This window comes from Rhizophagus irregularis, chromosome 3 (genome assembly GCF_026210795.1).
Source record: "Rhizophagus irregularis chromosome 3, complete sequence".
Lineage (NCBI taxonomy): Eukaryota > Fungi > Glomeromycota > Glomeromycetes > Glomerales > Glomeraceae > Rhizophagus > Rhizophagus irregularis.
Genome location: NC_089431.1, coordinates 4,443,332 through 4,464,153, shown reverse-complemented (window position 1 = coordinate 4,464,153; position 20,822 = coordinate 4,443,332). Strand labels below are relative to the sequence as shown.

General features: G+C 25.0%; 5 protein-coding genes across 5 annotated transcripts; 4 read left to right on the top strand and 1 right to left on the bottom strand.

Moving 5' to 3' along the window:
- Positions 1–417: 417 nt before the first annotated feature.
- Positions 418–675, top strand: OCT59_021099 (uncharacterized protein; the record flags this gene model as incomplete). Its single annotated transcript, XM_066149621.1, has 1 exon — positions 418–675. One exon carries the CDS (start codon positions 418–420, stop codon positions 673–675), a length of 258 nt encoding a protein of 85 aa, XP_065990510.1.
- A 347-nt stretch (positions 676–1,022) lies between these two features.
- Positions 1,023–1,247, bottom strand: OCT59_021098 (uncharacterized protein; the record flags this gene model as incomplete). Its single annotated transcript, XM_066149620.1, has 1 exon — positions 1,023–1,247. The coding sequence occupies one exon, from the start codon at positions 1,245–1,247 to the stop codon at positions 1,023–1,025; it is 225 nt and encodes a 74-aa protein (XP_065990509.1).
- A 9,092-nt stretch (positions 1,248–10,339) lies between these two features.
- OCT59_021097 (uncharacterized protein) lies at positions 10,340–12,595 on the top strand (the record flags this gene model as incomplete). Its single annotated transcript, XM_025327171.1, has 1 exon — positions 10,340–12,595. The coding sequence occupies one exon, from the start codon at positions 10,340–10,342 to the stop codon at positions 12,593–12,595; it is 2,256 nt and encodes a 751-aa protein (XP_025172613.1).
- Positions 12,596–14,628: 2,033 nt separating this feature from the next.
- OCT59_021096 (uncharacterized protein) lies at positions 14,629–16,494 on the top strand (the record flags this gene model as incomplete). Its single annotated transcript, XM_066149619.1, has 5 exons — positions 14,629–15,105; positions 15,191–16,091; positions 16,168–16,206; positions 16,272–16,325; positions 16,415–16,494. The coding sequence occupies 5 exons, from the start codon at positions 14,629–14,631 to the stop codon at positions 16,492–16,494; spliced, it is 1,551 nt and encodes a 516-aa protein (XP_065990508.1).
- Positions 16,495–17,211: 717 nt separating this feature from the next.
- OCT59_021095 (uncharacterized protein) lies at positions 17,212–18,834 on the top strand (the record flags this gene model as incomplete). The annotated part of the gene is made up of 1 exon (XM_025327170.1): positions 17,212–18,834. One exon carries the CDS (start codon positions 17,212–17,214, stop codon positions 18,832–18,834), a length of 1,623 nt encoding a protein of 540 aa, XP_025172611.1.
- Positions 18,835–20,822: the final 1,988 nt, after the last annotated feature.

The window sequence follows — 20,822 nt, the reverse complement described above, 5'->3', positions numbered from 1 at the left end:
AGATAAATCATATGGTTTAGAATAACAGAAAGATAAATCATATGGTTTAAATAAACAGAAAGAAACATGGTAGCTTGCTGCTAACTTTTTTGAATAATCTAAATTAGCAGGAATATCATTATTTATTTATGTAAGCGAATATATATAACATTGCCATGGCCACCAAAATTTTGTTTTTCAGAATCGTTACCGTAAGATAACAAAACAAACAAAACATAACTTCATAAATTTAGTACCAATATGAAACTTCAAAGCTTTTACCTTCCTATTGCCATCTTCATCTGTGTCTGCATAACATTTGTTTCGGTCACTGATGGTAAAGTTTTTATTATACTCAGTATTTTCTCTGTTCTCTTCTAATAATTCATTTTTTTTTTGGTTTTATATGTAACATATACTGCCTCGATAACTAGGGATATGATAGCAGGTACTAGGTGTAGACTTTGGGTAACAGATCAAAATAATAATCAAATAGCTGGTGATTATAATTACCACGAATGTGATCAACATACACAACTAAACATTACTTTTACTAATACACCTAATTATTGGATTCATGCAGAAGTACAAGGAAGTACCAGGCAAAAAAAAGACCGAGGTAATTTTAATGGAGATATCTGTTATCATATACATGGTGATGTTTTTAGTTGGTGGTTTGATCCAAACTGTCATTAAATTATTTTTCTTAATTATCTTTGTGACAATTTGTATGTATGGGAGCTTACATAACATAGGTTACTTAGTTAGTTTAGTTAGTTTAAATTACATGACTAATAGCCAATTAAATTTTAGTAGTAATCATTTGTTATCATTCTTTTTTTTTATCATTTTATTTTTTATTAATAATCTATTAAAATTATTTTTTAAACTGTTCTATAAATCAACCAAACTTGAAATTAATATATTTTAAAAACTTTTTATTATAAATGGTACTAAATCATCAGAGCAAGTACACTAAGTAATTGTATGAATGATGCAATCGCATCGATTCAAACAATCATTGTATTAGTCTTTTTTTAAGATTAGATATTATAGTCCTTTTGCTTTGGAGTATATAGATAATTATCCAACCCTACTTCATCAGGAAATTTTTTCCACTTAAATCCACATGTCCAATATTTTCCAAATACCCAGTGACGAAACACATGGTATTTTCGACGTAGATCCACAAAATTCTCCGTAGATCCACGTAGAATATATGGGAATCCACATATTTCTGAACTAATGCATCTACCTAAAAATTTCATGATGTTATCAGTACTATGACCATACTCAATAACTATATTATCCAGGTTATCCGACCCAACTGGCCTGACCCAACCTGAAAAAAAATATCAGATCGTTCCTAGAACGGACATTTTTATAAAAAGAGATCAACATTTTGCATGCCGTTTTAAAAAAAATGATGTCATTTTTTTGCAATAACTTTCACTTAAAGACCTTCTACTAGATATATGCCAAGCTCCCCATGGAAATGACCCCTTGTTATATGGAGACTATTCTAAACGGCAGATAAAACTTTTTTAGTAGATGATTATATTGTTACATTTTCCTTAACAAACAATTTGTTGGAAAATAAAATGTTGATAATAGAATTTAAGGAAATATATATCGTGAATATATTATTAAGTATCACACCTTTAAAAATTTTAATAGTTCTCTATTACTATAATAAATTATAAAAAATTCTAAATTCATCTAAATCCTTTTATGTATTTTTATTTCAATTTCTTTCCTATATATTTTTAATATTAAATTTTATTGGCAATTTTTTAATTGCATCTTTATTGAGGAATTGGAATTGATAGATCTTGAACTTTTCTTTTCAATTTTGTAAAGAGTAAAGAATTTAATATTTTCAATCTAATAAATTTAAAAATAATGTAACTGAGGATATATTTATAATGAAAATTGAGCAAGGTATATTTGCATATTGAATATTAATTTTTCAATTACATATTTATGTTATTTTTAAGTTTGATCGGATAGAAATCTGTGAATTCTGGTTTTGATAATTTACTTTTATTATTGTCTTATGAAAAAAATAGTAGTATTAAGTAAATTGTAATTTAATAAAATTATTGGCATAACAATAAGACTTAATGAGATTAAATGTTTGAAATAAAAAAGTAATCAATTCCTATAATACTTAAATCATTCAAAAGCTACTCATCACAAGATCGGAATCTTAAAAGAATCGCTACATTTAAAGAATATCAATTGTTGTTACGCAATTGTTGCACTTGAATCATCCAGACGTCTAACGGATCATCTAATAACTTCTAGTAACATAATACAGTAATCCAATAAACGAACTTTCAGAAGTTTTTGCTTCCATTTATATTTTATTCGTGTTTAGTATTAAATAATAACATGCAGATTGAGTTTGAAACTATGTCCTCAGATTTCCTAAATAAATGCAAGTTATACCTAAACTTTCAATTTATCTAAAATAATACGTATTAGATTAGGATAAAATGTTACAACGAAATATTATATTTTAATGCAATAAATAGTCGGACTAATGAAAAAATCAACATATTATTATACTTCTAAAGCAAAAAAGTTTCATATTTTTTTTTTTTGGATTAATTACTTTGTGCTACACTTAGTAGTATATTAATGATCTCTAATATATTTTTATTGTCATTTATTTTGTGCGTATTTGTTTATGGATATTTATTATTTTATTATATTGTTCTCTTGATTAAAAAGTTTTATTATATAAAAAAATTTATTTTTATTTTTATTTTTTCGCAATAAAATCAAGTATTTTTGTAAATCATTTTTCGTAATTTGAATTCGGGAAATTGCCATCATGTCGAGGCAATATCATGTCGGGAAAAGTTCTTTCCAGGAAAATGTCCATTCAAGAATTTGTCTTGTCGGGAAATTGTTATCGGGAAAAGGTTACATTTGAAAAATAGATGTCGGGAAATCATGCCATACTGAGCTAAGTAGCCTAAGCTTACTTTACTTAAAATTAACTGGATTTTTTTTTGGTATTGGTGGTGTTGTAGATCAAACCATCCGGAACCGACCTTAAACTATCATTTTGATGACCATTTTCGGTCCGAGGTGACCATCGCTATATCGCTATATATTAAGTTGTCTTGAAACCAGGATTCAATACAATAAATAGTATATATTAAAGCTAACATGTATGTGACACTAGACGATGTAATTAGTACCTTGTAAGACAAATTAAGCCTACTTTTAGCAAATTATTCTATCTCATTCAAGGTCTCTCTGGCGCTATGGGCTTTTTATGTAATCAGCAGATTAAGAAACCTTTTTGCTTGAAACTGTCTCATTCATTCCGAAATAATTGCAGAATGAGACTACGCTAAACAATTTTAGGTGATACTCAAAAAATTCAAAAGATGGTATTAAGGTAACACCTGTTATTTTGGTTTTGTTTACCGTATATGTAAAAAAAAGTAACAGCGTAAAGAATATTTATTTGTGTTCCACTTGATTTATTAAAGAAAATTTTTCTTTGTCATTCGTATAACATTCGTATAATTAAAACACAAGGTAACTGCATTAGGCCGATCATTTCGTTGTTTTAGCGTCTTTAATAAAAATAACGGTTTTTCCAATTAAATTTCTTTATTACGATGATGAAAAAAAGCTTTCTAATATAAACTTCTCAAAAAAATTTTTTTACACATTGAATACTTACAACAATTTATTATAACATGGATACTGACCCTATGAAAAAAAATCATCCAATTTTTGTACAATATTTGTTCAAGTCCGTGTGGAAATTGTACAATTATTGCAGATTTTTAGATAAAAATAGCTATGAAGTTTTTCAAAGCATATTAAAAGTATGCAATTTTTGTACAACTTAAATTTAAGATATAGAAAATGTTCAATTTTTGTGTGATTTTTATACAACTTAAATTTAGGATACAGAAAACATTCAATTTTTGTACAATAAAAATTGTGATTATTGTACAACTTGAAAATAGACTTAAATTTAGGATACAGAAAGCAATTTTTGGGTAATCCTACTATACTACTTTCCATCTTACCTGTATGGTTACATTTGACCACTTTTAGGGTCGAATAGACCACTTTTAACCATTACAAATAGATTTTCCTAAGTAAAGTGATTTATGCAGTAAGGTTACATAAAATTCAACTGCATATTTGCTTATAAATGGGCATCTTCTGGACCCATTGGTGAAATTTTTGTATCATCTTGTAACTAAAAAAAAGTCAAAAACTTTTTATTAGGTTACACAATTAGTTCTGACCGGAATTATAATTTGGCCAGAATTATGCGGTAAAAATCAACTCTTAAAATTATATATGATGATCACGTGATCTGATCGTCAAAATAAATATGACGACGCGAAATGTTTTTGTTTATGTTTTTTTAACCTTTTAACTTTTCTTCAACTTTCTTTTAAAATATCAGGTAAGAAAAACTTGTGTTCTTTATCTTTTTATTTTCCTAACTTTTTACATTTTAATGTTACTAACTTGCTTTCTTCACTAACTTCATACTTTTTTTTATTACTAATACTAATAATTTACTTTTTAACACTACTAATTTGCTTTCTTCACTAACTTCATACTTTTTTATTACTAACACTAATAATTTAGTACTTTTTAACACTACTAATTTGCTTTCTTCACTAACTTCATACTTTTTTATTTAATACTAATAATTTACTTACACTAATAATTTACTTTCTTCTTTGATAATACTAATTTACTTTCATGTTACTAACATACTTTATTTATTTTATTTTCTTACAATTTTTTATATTTATGATTATATCAAATTTAGTATTTTATTTATGAAATATTGTGTATATTTTTTATATTTTAAGTCAATAAAAAAAATTCATAATTTCACTTTATAAATTGCCTGTTATTACTGTAAAATTTAACCTATAATTCCTAAAATATGGCCTAAAAAAATTTGGCTCAAATATCACACAATAATTGTATAAATTCAGGTCAAAAATAGGATAATTATTGAATGAATTACCATGCAATAATTGTGTGATTTATTGCAATTTTTAGCACAATTATTGTATGGTCAAATATACAGAAATCGTAGTGAATTTAATTGAATGATTTTTCAACAAAAATCACACAAACTTTTTTCATAGGGTGATTGGTATTTCACTAAATATAACACTAAAATTTCTACTACTCGTAAAGAAATAATTCACGCTACTCTTTACAAAGCATTTTCATTAACAGATTATAACAATAAATTATGTGAACAACATCAATTTAGACAAAATTTAATTCTAGATGATAAAACTCTTACGGAAGATGAAAAATCTGAAACGATAAAAAGATTAGATGAAGGTTATGATTATCTTAAAATACTTTTTAATGAAGGAACAAAAAGATTATGTGAAAATTGTGAAAAAGAATGTTTAGCAACATTTTATTGTGAGAATTGTATGCGAAATTATTTAAAAGCTGATTTCCAAAATTGGACATCTGGAAATGATAATATTGATGCTTTAATACGAAAGTGTCAAGAGGAAACATTTTTTCCAATTTTGGTAGTTGAGTGGATACCATATGATCATTTACAAAATGTTACATATTTAACGAAAGGTGGGTGTTCTGAAATTTATGTAGCTGAATGGATAGAAGGAAGATATATTAAATGGGATGTCAAAGAAAATAAATTAATAAGATCAGGAAAACATAAGGTAATCCTTAAAAAATTAGAAAACATTGAAAGTGCGAACAGAAGTTGGTTTGAAGAGGTAAGTGATCAAAAAAAAACCATAAATTTATTTTTTTGAATAATTAATAAAAATTTTGAAAACATTTATATAGGCGGCATTACATTTGAACATATGTATCAAATGGGTAGAAGTAGCATTATGTTATGGTATAACGCGAAATCCACTAAATGATGCTCATTTTCTTGTAATGTCTTTAATGGATATGGATTTAAGAAAATATTTGCAACAAAATTTTAATAAACTTACGTGGAAGGGAAAGATTTTAATTACAATAAAAATAATTGATGCACTTAATAGTATTCACAACGAGAATGTGGCTCACAGAGATTTGCATTCCGGAAATATATTGTATTCACAATATAATAATTATTGGTATATCAGTGATCTCGGATTTTGTGGTCCTATTGATAAACCACTAGGAAGTATCTATGGTAATCTTCCTTATATGGCACCAGAAGTAATTATTGGAAAAGGGTTTACTCTTGCATCTGATATTTATAGTGTCTCAATGCTTATGTGGGAAATTTCATCCGGTAAACCACCCTTTTATTTTAATAGATATAAGGATTATGATCTGGCAATGAACATTGTAAATGGTATGAGACCAAAGATATTATCAGATACTCCTTTAGAATATAAAAATTTAATGATACAATGTTGGGATGCTGATCCAGTAAAAAGACCTAACGTTAGTAGGCTTTTGCGAAAAATAAGAGAAATTAGTACATTATTTTATCAAAATGAAGGAATAGAAAAACAAATAAATAATAGTAAAAATATAAATAATAATCAATTAAATACCAATTCCAGTGTAAGCTCAAGTTCAATTAATTCTTTTTCTGAAAATCTTAAAAGTAAAATATATAATTTTGAAATTTTATCTGAACCAAGAAATGCTACTGAAGGTAATGAATTTTGCTTTCTTTCATATTCATATTATTTCAAATTTTTATGAAATTTAATAATATTTTATATATTTTGTAGAAGAACTAGAAGGTAATAATAAAAATAAATTATATGCCATAATTAAACTAAATGTAACAAAATGGTTTATTATTAGCGTATCGAAGTGTCCAATTTGATCTTAGTATTCCAGAAAGTAAGTATTTATTAATACAGTATATGCACACTAATTGTTAATATTATTAAAATTTTATTTAATTATTTTAAGTTATTGCATCCAAACAAACGTCTGAACAGAAAAATTCTTTGAAATTAATTGGTAAGAATTTCAAATTTAATAAATATATACTAATAAATTCATGTATAACAAATTTATTTATTAATTTGTTTTTATTGTCTAAAATAGAAGACAAGCCTAAATCTAAAAAGTTATACAATAATAAAGGTAACTAGTACATAATTTTGATTTTAATAATAAATAAAAACTTTATTTCATAATCAATCTTTTTTTCTGTAAATTAATGTAAATTAGTAAATTATGATAATAATGAAGCTGAATTTCAATATATGCAAAGAAATTATATTAGAGACGATGATGATAGTAAGTAAATAATTTTTTTCCTTAATAATATTTATACTTACATAATCTTATTGGATAATAATTATATATAGATGATTATGAAACATATAATTCTTCAAACCTTCATTCAAAGGAACAGGACGAATTAGAAATTCCCGAGATTCTGATGAATTAAACATTAAAATAACGTATTTTTTTCATATAAAATATTTTTTTACTCAATTCTGAAAGTCAGAATAGTATTTATTTTTTTAACTACACACATATTAATAGTTTACTTATATTAATAAATATTTTATTGTAAAATTTATCTCACAATCTTGCAATTATTGAATAATTTTGCTAAATCTATATAACTAAAAAAATTTGTCTGCGAATAAATAATTTGAATTGTGTAACTTGAACATATAATTAAAACGCGTGACATGCCTCCGCCTAATCTATTTATGGTCTCGATCCGTGTGCATTCCAATCAACCAATCCAATTTCAGTTAAAATTTTACAAATTTTTTCTCCCTTTTTTTCTTTCGGTTTAGTTTTTTTTCCAAACCGAAAAATTTGATTTTTCTCATTCTTTTCTCGTTTAGATTTGATTTTTTTTCCCAAACTGAAAAATTATTATTAAATAATCTTATTGTTTCGGTCTTTTAAGACCGATTTTGTTTTATATTATTTTTTTTGAACTTTTTTTTTAGGCCGTATTGTTATTTTTTTAAAAAAAATTTATTTTTTTCACTCTTTTTGGACCGAATTATTGTCCTTTTTTTTCAGATTTTTTTTCGGTACTTATTTTTTTTTTCGGATTCCTTTTTTCTCGGAATTCCCTTTTTTTAAACCGGTTTCTTTCTTTACCTCTCAAATTTTTTTTTTATTTTTTTTTATTCTTAAATAAAGAAATAAAATATTATATTAAATATATTTACAAAATTATTATTTTTTAAAAAAAATGAATATAACATGTAGGAAAATTGACCGACGTTGATAGAAAGATAATTAAGATTTTTTTTAATTAAATTGAACGCTGGATAAATAGTTTGATTTTCAAATTCATAAAAATCAAAAAAAATTGATATTTTTACAATATTTTATAATTAATTAATTGAAAAAATTGTTAATTTAATAATAGATTCTTATAACCAAATCTATATTCAAAAATCTGGTGATTTAATATTTAGAGAATTTTGGATAAAGATTTTAATTCAAATGATTTAGTTAAATTAATAACTTATCGAGTAAAATGAGTATCAAAAGAATAATAATAAGTGAAATGAACAGATTCTAATACATTTAATTTTTCAAATATTTTTCCTAAGTCAGTTATAAGTTTAAGATTGTCGTAATATAAAATAATAAGAAATAATTATAAAAATTTATAATTAATTAATAAAAATATTTGTAGTATTTTCATAATATCAAAGTTTTTTCGAAAATACTTCTAAAAAATTAATCAATTTTTATTGATAATTATTTTTTCACAATTCTTTAATTAATCCGAATTTCATTCTACACTCGTCAAATCATTAATATAAATGGCTACATTATTGCAAATATAATTTTATACATATTATTTTATTATTTTTTGTTAACTAATTATTACCATATTAATTCCCCTAATTAAACAACGCAAAAAAAAACAAAAAAAAACAAAAAGGGGATTATAGCGATTATTATCTAAGGCTATGATTTTATTTCTTTGTTTAAATACCCTAATTAAAAAAATTGTTATTGTTTAATAAATTTTTATTCATCGTAATTTATTAATAATTGTTAAAATTGAAATTATGAAATCATAATAAATTAAATAAAATGAATTGATAAAAAAAAATGAGACAATAATAAATAAGTAGGTAACTCAAATATGAAAAATGATCTTTACATGAAGGATAATTTCATCCATAAATACTATAATTTATAAAAACAAGTTAAAAACAAGCGTTATGATTATAATAAGAATATTTTTGCAAAAAACAAATGATACATCAATTTTTTTAAATGCATTATTTTTGTTTACGACATTAGATATTTTATAACATAATAAAAATATTAATTCACTATAATTCTTTAAGTCCTATCCTTTTCTTTTCATTTGTTGCCAAGTAAGCATTTAAAATTTTAATATCCGAGAATTCCATAGTTGAAATAAAATAACGATATACCGAATTTACTAATTAAAGTCATTATTTATATCGTTGTATTTAAGAAAAAAAATCATCACTTTGAATTCTCATTATATGAATAAATTAAAAAGAAGTCGGATTTAATACAACAAATTATAAATTATATTGTATTATAAATTATATAATCACATTTACAGCTTTGACTGTGTCGTCAACAATTATTCCTTTCTGCACGTGATCTACCACATGAATTTTTATGATCTTGTTGATCGTATTGATGGTAATTTTTAATTTCGTGATTTAATTGTCACTAAATATATTTTATTAGTATTTATTATTTAGATATTAATAGAAAAATACGTTGTGAACGAATTGTTGATGGAAATTACAGCCATTAATTGATGTTATCAATTCATATATTAATAGTTATCAATGAGTTTCACGGCGCAATCTTGAAATAATTATTACTATTATCATAAAACTATTAATATACCTTTTTAACTAACAATAGACTTTTTATTCTAATAATAATAGACTTTTTATTAAATTTTTTTTTTATCCATCTTGTTTAAATATATAACATACGTGAGAATATTAATTTTTGAATGATTATTCATTTGTTCGTGGATAATTATTAATGATTTAAACAATTCCAAATTAAATTATATTTTAACTATTAAAAATTATCATAATAATATTTTATCATTGTTATCAGTTACGCCAACTATAATAAATTCGAGCTACTGTACCCCTTAATTAGTATTTATAAAGAAATCTTACGGTCTTCCATGATGTAATTGATTGCATGATTTTACGTTTTTTTAAATAATAATCAATTTTTAAATAATAATCAATTTTTTTATAATAATCAATTTTTTAAAATAATAATCAGTTTTTTAAAATAATAATCAGTTTTTTAAATAATCATTTTTTTTTTGAAAAAAAAAATTCCCAAGAAAAATATTTTTTTTTTTACAATTTGTCATTTCTCAACTGTTATAACCAATATGAAACTCCAATTTTCAGACACTGAAATACCAGCAATAGATATATTGCAAAATGTTATTCTACGTTTAAATACTGGTAATATTTCGCAAAAAAAAAGCAGGGAACGATTAATTGAAGAACATCAAAAATTAAAGTATTTTTATGATAAAAATAATTATATAGTTCATAACGTTCGCAGTCAACCCAATTTAAGTTTAAATCTTCAACATCGGGTATCCATAGCAAATTTACAAATTGATCATGAATTCCCCGAAAAATTTTTGTTATGTCGAGTGATAACCAAATTTATGAAAATAAGTGCTCTTTTAGCTCTTGTGGAAGATCCAGAGGGTAATGTGGAACGACTTGCTTTATACAATTGGACAAGATTACCAGAAAACAAAGAAGATCAGATGGCTAGTCGACCTATTGATCAATCATTTTTACCAGTAGGCACCAAACTCGTTATCAAAAACTTATCATATAAAGTTGCTGCAGATAGGAACACCATAATTAATTCAAATAATCCTGAAGATATTATTATCATTGATCATAATAATGACAAGTTATTTGGTAACTTAATATGGTCCTCCGACCTATTGGATAAGAAAGAAATTAAAGTAAAGATTGTTGATGAATTCCGTCGTCATGGGAATGATTATTTTGCTTCAAAGGATTACTCGGCAGCTATTGATGAGTATTCAGGTGGCATCGAATTGAATCCACAAAATGTCACATTGTTAGCCAACCGAGCAGAGGCATATCTGCGATTATTTCAATTTTATAATGCTCTAAATGATACAGAAGTTGTTCTTAAATATGAACCTAGTCATTTAAAAGCAGCTTTTCGCAAAGGTAAAGCTCTTTGTGGTCTTAAACGTTATGAAGAAGCCATTATTACACTTCAAGATTTGCATCAAAGTATAAAATCCAGTACAAATGATAGTATCTCTTCAATTAAGCAGAGTATAGAACAATTACTGAAACAAGCGGAAATTTTAGCTTCTGAAAATAAAAATGGGCAATATGATTATATAAGTATTCTCGATGAGTGTTGTGAAAGAGCTGAAATTAGAAAAGATAGTAAAGGTAATGACGAATGGGTCCATGAGGTAGGAGCAAGATTGGATCATGCTGATTTTTTATGCGAAGATATTGAAATTCGTTTGGTAGAAGGAAAAGGAAGAGGATGGGTTGCAAAACGGGATATTCCTGAAAATGCTTTATTGATGGTCTCTAAGGCATTTAGTATAGTATATAATCATGAAGTCCTTGGGTACTCTACGAAGAATAATATTCAAAATGACCTATATTCTGAGGAATTAATATACCGCATTACGCAGAAACTTATGGAAGAACCTTATCATTGTCAAGAAGTGTACAAACTTTACAATAGCTTAAATTTAGATAAAATTGACATGAACCCGGCAAATGTTGATATAATTGGAGGTATTGTCAGTTATAATTCTTTTAGTTTGGATGGCATTATAGTTGGAAATTCTAATTTGAGTGGTGAAGGATTATGGATTATGCCATCTTATTTTAATCATTCATGTGTTGATGATAATGTTACACAATATTTTCTTGGAGATTTAATGTTTATACGATCTCTTAGACCTATTTTACAAGGCGAAGAACTACTTCTTAATTACAGAAGAGGTGCACATGACTATGAGAACCGATCAATGTTTCTTAAATCAGTTGGTATAGATTGTCAATGTCGAGTTTGTAAGTTGGATAAATCTGAAACACCAGAGACGGCACATAAAAGAGCACAATTACTTAATACTGTTGAAAAATTACTCGAACTTGTAGCAGATGAACCTGAACCTGATCCTTCTCTTATTAAAAAATTAGAAAAGACTATTTTTGAATTACACAATCTTAGAAAAGAACATCCAGGACTTGAATTTGATACATTAGAACCCAGTAGAAGTCTATCAATTGCTTATCGTAAAAATGGAAACCTAAGAAAGGCAATTTCTATCCTAGAAGAGGTTTACAATTCATATAAAAATGTTTATCTAGGAATCATTAATTGGATTGTCCTTGATATCGTGTTATATTGCGTTAATCTCGAGCAGATGGAAAAAGCAAGAAAATGGGTTGACATATTATTGAAGAGGTCAGCAGTACCTTTATTAGGCAAATTTAAGGATGAAGATAAATGGAAAAAAGAAGCACTTTATTTGACGGAAAAAACTGTTCCATATATGGATTTGGTTATTAAAATTTTGTATAATAATAAAAATACAAAAAAAAATAGTGAAAAATAGTTTATAAGTAGTAATTAACAACACCATAAGTATCAAATAGTAAATTAGTAACAACAGTATATACAGTAAAACAATATAAGCAGTAATAACAACATTTTATCAATTATGTTCCTATTTTAAATAAATAAATGCAATATAAAATTTAGCAAGTATTATTAGTGCTTATTTAATTGCTTAAGTGACTTTTCATATTTTTAAATCGTAAGATAAAGTTTTTGGATATTAAATAAATACTGACGTTTTATTATGAAAAATCACGAAAATTGGATGATGAATTGACAATTTGGAGAATATATATTACCGTATAGCGCTGCATATAGTACCCGGTACTATTCAAGAAAGTCCGCTTAGATTGAATAGTACCCGGGGGGTACTATTAAAAGGGGGTATATTGGAAGGGGGTACATTTGATTTTATTACAATTAGATTAGTTTTTCAAGTCGGAATATGATTAGTATCCGGGTACTATTCAAAATCGAATTTTGATTAGTACCGGGGTATTTTTCAAAAATACCCGAATGTGAATCCCTGTAAAAAAAAAAATGTCCGGAAATTGTAGCTAAAAACATCCGGAAAATGTCCGTGTGTCCGGAAAACGTCCAGAAAATTGCAATATTCCGGGCACTTTCTGGACGCTGGGTCTAAACCCTCCTAGACATTTTCTGGACATTTTCTGGAAAATGGAAATTTTCCAACGTCCGGAATATTGCAATATTCCGGACATATTCCAGACAAATAAACATTTTCCGGACGTTTTTAGCTACAATTTCCGGACATTCTTTTTTTATTAGGAATTTGAATAATACCCCGGTACTATTTGAAGGGGTACTATTACAAGGGGGTACTATTACAAGGGGGTACTGTATGCAGCGCTATACGGTATTCCTATTTCAGACAATCAGGCAGGCTTGTACGATTGAAACAATAATATTTGGTAAGGTCAATAGAATTTTTGGTATTATAATGTAATAAACTTACGAAAATTAAATAATTTGTTCTTTTAATACTTCTTATAGAATTCCACTACTAGTAGAAAACACATTATTATAAAATTATAAAATTAAAGCAAAAAAACATCTTACAGTATTATTGGTTAATAATAAGTTTCATTTTTTACATATTACTTAAATCCATAATGATGATTAATATTTTTCAATAATTTTTTACGCTCCTTTACCTACGCTTTAAAGCATTAATTTTGGAAAAAATAATTTAATGTAGCTGTACATATAAAATGTTATTAAAACTGGTGTTTAATTATATGTGACAAGTGGCACGCGTCAGTAATTAAAGAGGAGAAAGGAGTTTATTTCTTCAAATTTTGAAGCAAAATTATGAAGGAGAAATACAATTTTCTATAACTTAAAACATAATCACTGTGATATTTTAATCATTAATATAATATTATATTTAAATATTTTGTTGAATAAATCTTTAATAATTGTTTTTTCCTTGAATTGTTTTATTATCTTATTCATATTCCTTATCAAAATTTTTTTTTCTTCAAGACCTTTTCGATCTATTTATATTATTTACTAACTTCATTGTTTTGTGATTTCTTTTTCTAAATGATACTTTATTAAAAATAGATTGTTTATAAGGGTCAAATATATCATCGGTCAAGACTTATAATTTTAAATATCAAAAATTCATTTTTTAATTTTTAAATTCCATGTGAACAAAGCCACGGTACAAAACATCAAAATTAAGTAAGTAATAATTCACGTGTTTGAAATTATTTACTTATTGCAGAACATTTCTAAAATAGAATTCCATTCCGCTGTACCACATACTTATGCAGTTACGCAACATCATGCATGACTACAGAATTCTTTGCATGATACGATTGTTACGTAGAATTCTCGCAAATATTTCTTAGAAAATCGTATTCCCATAGAAGACTTCTAGAAATTGTGTATAGAATTCGAAAAAAAGAATTTCTTGCTTAATTATTAAATTTAAAACGTATATATTAGACAACAGTTTTCCTTGACTCAAATTAAAAAACTCATTTTTTTTTATAAAAAAAAAACATGGAACAACTAACAAACTATAAACATAAAATTGACTTTTTATTATCGAGCAATACATCTTTAATTCAACCAACACAATCCATTGTTAAATCAAAATATAAAAAAATTAAATGCACCGAATGTAATAATACAAGGAAACCTTCAGATGAAAGTCATCAGATTTGTCATGTTTGTTACAAAATAAAGAGGGTATACAAGTACGGCTCAAGTGGAAACAAAATTATTGATGATTTTATCAGATATACACAAATTAATCTTGTTAAAAAAAACGGTAAAATGGAATATGTTCCTTATAAACAATTCATAAATATAGAATTTATTGCTGAAGGAGGTTTTAGTAAAATTTATAAAGCTACTTGGATTGATGGCCCGGTTATGGATTATAGTAAAAAAAGAAATATTCGTTCCCAAAATTATACAGTTGTTCTCAAAAAAATTAATGGTTCTAAAAACATCACATCTAAGGAGTTGAACGAGGTATAGTACATATTATGCTGTTTTAATCGACAATCCTTACCATTAATGAGATTCATAAATTAATAAGCTTTCTTCATTTTACTAGCTCAAGGTATTTTATGATATTTATAAGAAAGGTCATGAATATTATAGTTTGCAAATTTGCAATTACTTCGGAATTACTCAAGATCCTGATTCTCAAGATATCATGATTATCATGCCATATTATGATTCAGGTGATTTGGTACATTACATCACCAAAGATTTTTTTAATATTAACTGGGAAAAAAAGCTAGATAACTTATTAGATATAGTAGCTGGACTTAAACGAATACATCAATTAAATATTATTCACAGGGATTTTCATAGCGGGAATATCTTTTTTAATAAACAAACCGATCATTTTATTAGTGACAAAACAACAATAGGTGATCTTGGTATAAGTAAATCTGCAACTGAATCTGGAGATGATAATGAGAATTATGGTATTATTCCTTATATGGCTCCAGAGATTTTGCAAAGACAAAAATATACTAAAGCTTCAGACATATATAGTTTTGGAATGATTATGTGGGAGTTGATGACAGGTAGAAGACCTTTTTGGGATCGAAATCATGATACAGAACTTATTATTGATATTTGTGATGGTTTACGACCACCAATTGTCACAAATGCACCTGAAGGTTATATTAAATTAATGAAAGAATGCTGGCATTCTAATCCAAGTAAAAGACCAACAGCTACTGATATATGCGTGAGATTTAGTAGAATGCGTTCCAAGGAAAGAAATTTAAATTGGAAAAACAACCAAACTGTAATCATGATAGAGTCATCAGATATTGGACCTGTTCCAAAAAATAATCCAGGTGCCATTTATAAGAGTAGACCTTTAAGTGCCATGATTAGTTCTGCAATGTCTTTAAGGAGTTCAAAAAGTCAATCTATTAATTTAGAAAAATTAAAAAGAAGAGTTGAAGATGATTTAATTGAAGATAATAATGAATATGGTATGATATTTGTCGATTGCAAATAAATGTAATTAGTTGATAAACTTCAGTAAATCATTGTCTACTAATTATTTAGGTCGAAGTATTAAAAGAGAAAAATTATATGAAAATGAAGGTAATTACTTTTTGTAAATACATATCAAATTCATAATTTAACAAAATTATGTACATATTCTTTAGATTATCTTACAGAAGAAATCAACTTAGACATTGATGTAAATTTTAATAATAATGGTATGTAAAAATATTTTTAAATATACTATAAATGAAATCCTTAGTCAATATTATATGCCTAATATGTAATATTTTTAATTTAAATGTAGGATATATTACAAAGGAAATTAATTTCGATATTGATACTTTAAATTATCAAAATTTTAATAAAATTAATTTTTCTTTTTAATTATTGTCACTATTGACAATTGGTTAGTATATAATATCAAGTATTATGGTAAATTTATCAATTATAGTCTTACTTAAATTTATAACATAGTCTATTTATATTTTGGTTTTTTTTTGGTTTAAAACATGTATTGATTTTATTGTATCTTTTCTTTAAAATTTTTCTTTATTATATTTAAGAAATGAATTTATTTATAGCACTCATTATCTAAAAATTTTCACAGATTATTTAATAATGATAAATGAAGAAATTTCTTTTGGAAAAAAATGCGTGAACAGATTAAATCTAACATATGAACTAGATGAGCTAAATCAAAACTTTATGTAATTCATATGATTATTAAAAAGTAAAGGAATTATTTACATCCGAGTGCATCATTATTTAAAGATTATATCAAATGATTTTTACATTCCGATATTATCCAAGAATTTATTTGTAAGTTTCCAATAAACTTCGAAGTTGGTTATTTTACAAATTTGGGACTTGAATAAAAATTTGGACTAAAATACTGTCAAATATTTATTTAATTTGACATGACGGGCTAAGCCACAACAGATTTTGACTGTGCCAAGTGATCGACAAAACCTTAATGATTATTAACGACGTTAGTGACGTTACACACGGAAATCATCATTCCGAAAATTAATATAAATCGGGCTTAATAATAATAAAATATGATACACAAATACCCTTTTTGTTTTTCTTTCTTCGTTTACAATGTCATGTTCAAAAATATTTTCAGGAGATTTACCTGAATTAACATATGGAATTATAAAATATTTACAAAATGATTTTTTAACTTTACATTCATGCATTTTAGTTAACAGATTATGGTGTCGATTAACGATTCCATTATTATGGGAAAATCCATTTTCAATTCCTACAAAAAATTATAAATTTATTGAAATTTATTTACAAAATTTAAATGATAATGATTTTAAAACAAATTTAAACATATATAAAATTAATGATAATTTATTTTATTTAAATACACTTTTTAATTATACTAGTTTTATAAAAGATATAAATTTATTGAAGGTTATTACTTCTGTTGGGAAATGGTTTGAAGATTCTGTTAGGACTTTAAAACCCGGAAATAGATATTTTTTACAAAATTTAGATATACTTTCCGAATCTAATTTTAAAAGATTAATTTATATATCATTATTTAAAACATTCATTGAAAATGAAGTAAATTTAAATACTCTTAACATTGATATCTTCACTATTTATAGTTATGAACCATATTATGATGATATTATTGTATTAATTTTACAAAATTCAAATTTCATTCATAATATTAAAAATTTAAACCTTTATTTTGGTAGTAGCTCACCTAATATCTTATATCATAACAATAGTACTAGTGAATATAAATTACTTAAAAGTCAAATATTACAAGTAATTTATTTACATCAAAATCTTAAGAAAATTTTATTGGATAATAATAGTTTCCCTTATTATCAATCATTATTTTTATTAAAAGAATATAATTGTTCAAATACTTTAAATACGATCATACTACATCAAGTTAATTTTAATGGTATAATCAATTTAGACAAAATATTTGAACAATTAAATGTTTTAGAATCTGTTCATATCACTTATTGTTATTCTTTAAATAGTAACTTTATTCAACAAATTATTAATTTAACTAAACCATTTAAATTAAAGTCTTTATTTATAGAAGAGAGATTACAAATCAATTTATTAGAATTATTATTACAAAAATCTGGTGATTATTTGGAAAATTTCATTGTATTTGGATTCGATTATGATTTATCATCAAGACGACAATTATTAGAATTAATTACTAAATATTGTAATAATATCAAATTTCTTGGTTTATATGGATTTGTAAATCAGATTACTCATCTAGTATCAAATTTAATTGAAAGTATTAACCATAATCTTAATTATCTTTCAATTCACATCAAAGAAATTTATCAATTTAATTATAATGTTGATTATACTTCAACTATATTACAAAATTTAGGACAAATTCTCCCTTCTAAACTAGAATATTTAAGTTTATCTCTTTCTATTAAAAAAAGTGATTTTAAAATATTCTTAGAAAATTCTCAAAATATTTTTATTAATAGATTGTTAATAATGCAAAAAGGTAATGATGATATTTTATATTATATAAAGGAATTTATTATGAAAGAAAAAAGAGTCAAATATTTGGCTATTAAGAATTTTGGAAATATAGATTTGTCTACTTTAGAAGATGAAGTGAATGAATTTATGTTATATAATATTAAAGTTCTAAATTTTTGTGAATTATATTTAGCTATTAGAGCTTATGAATTCGTAAAGAATATTGATTATTATTTATAAATTACAATATTTGTAATCATTGTAATATTTGTAAATTATTACAATAAAATTATTTATTTATTTATTTTATCTATTATTGATATTTTATTGAGAAATACATGACAATTTTATAAATTTAAAAATTGAAATCCACTTTTAAGCTTCTTGAATTTTTTTAAAATAAAAACTAATGGTAGTATAACGCTATATTTGAAAAAGAATTGAATAATTATGGATCAATTAACAAATTATAAATATAAAAATTACTTTAAATAATACATTTTTAAATCAGTAACAAATACCGTCTATAATTGAGAAATGTAGCTAAATAATTAAAATGATTTTTATTAGAATCTAACTAAAATAAATTAGACTAATTATAAAACAGATATTGATAAGTAACAAATTTATCAAGTTAAATCTACTTAATTATCAAGTATTAATGATTTCTGTTTTAGTTTTAGTTAAATTAAAATTTATATTGACGCGAAGGTATTGTAAATAAATATTATACGTAAATAGATAACGTGCTTCGTGAATTTATATTTTAGGAGGGTGATTGTGAAATTTATACATTAAACTGAAATCATAATTCCCATTTGAAATGGATTTGCTACTTGATATTTCCTATATCAGTGCACTAAGTTATTATCATTTAGAAAACTATATAAAGTAATTTTGATATTTATTTAGATGCTTCATTATTCCTTTTTGATAAGCCAACGTCCGTCAACTTGATGGAATTTGATGAACCAATACATTACAAGAACGCTATTATAATGTATAAACAAAAGTTAAACTTTCATAGAACAGTCATGTTGCTTAATATTAAAAAAAAATATTACTAGGTCTCGATGAACTATTTTTTCGTCATATAGTCATAATATATTCTAAATTGTATTTATTATTCCAAGTAAGTTTATGGAAAGTTTTATTCAAATAGTCTCGAAAAGTGTCGCCATCAGCGTACTCCATTACCAATAAATGATTTTTTGTTTGTTCAAATAAAAATATCTAAAAAATTTTGTATACGTTAAAGTTTTCTATAGTAAAAATATGTCATTTTATAAAATTATTCAAAAAAAGATAATTTATCCTATAATAAATTATTTCAAATTCAATTCACCGTTTTAAAATTACGTCAGATGTTTTCATATTGAAATTTTCATATTGAAATAAACTGCAATTTATTGCAAGAATATAAAGGCTACGCCAATTTTTTTTTATTTTTCTGGAAAATCACACGTTAAGTTTTAATTAAAGGTAATTTGTTTTGAGAAAGAAGACTCGTATTGACTGCTATATTGAACATGTATTGTACGAATATAATATATTACTTCTCATTTATGTAATAAAGCCTGTATTAATAATAAATGTCATATACTCATCATTTATTCTAGAAATAAATGGATGTGGAAATAAAGTTTTTCAATATGAAAGTAGATTCGGATACATAAACAGTTTTTTATTAGAACTAATAGAAAAAATATTTATCACATTTCTCGTTATAACTCTTTATACTGATGAAAAATCATGTTTTAAAATTTTAAATAAGAAAATTATTATTATTAATATTAATAGATTATAGGCCGGAGAAAGCCAAATATAGTTGATTCTGGAAGATTTGCGACATTATAATGAGAATAAAAATGTGTGGATAAAGGTTTGTCGGTAAGAGGGTCACTGGCGAAACAATCAATGAAATCCTGATTGTGAAGGAATTGATGATTAATGGCATGTGAAGATCCCATGGTGTCAAATTGGTCGTTGAAGTCACAAAGTAAAACGACTTCAATTTTGTCTTTCTGGACAGTTTAAGTCGGTTAAGAAGTTCCGTTTGAGTATTAGGAAATTCCGTCTTATTTTCAAGAGAGTATGGCGGTAGGCGACAATTATCCTCCATTTAAGTGAGGTAATGTACAAATCGAGAGAGAGGATGCGACCGTTCTATGGGTCGACGTTTTGGACTTAGCGGGCTAAAAAATTGATTAAATACGCCATTAAGTTAG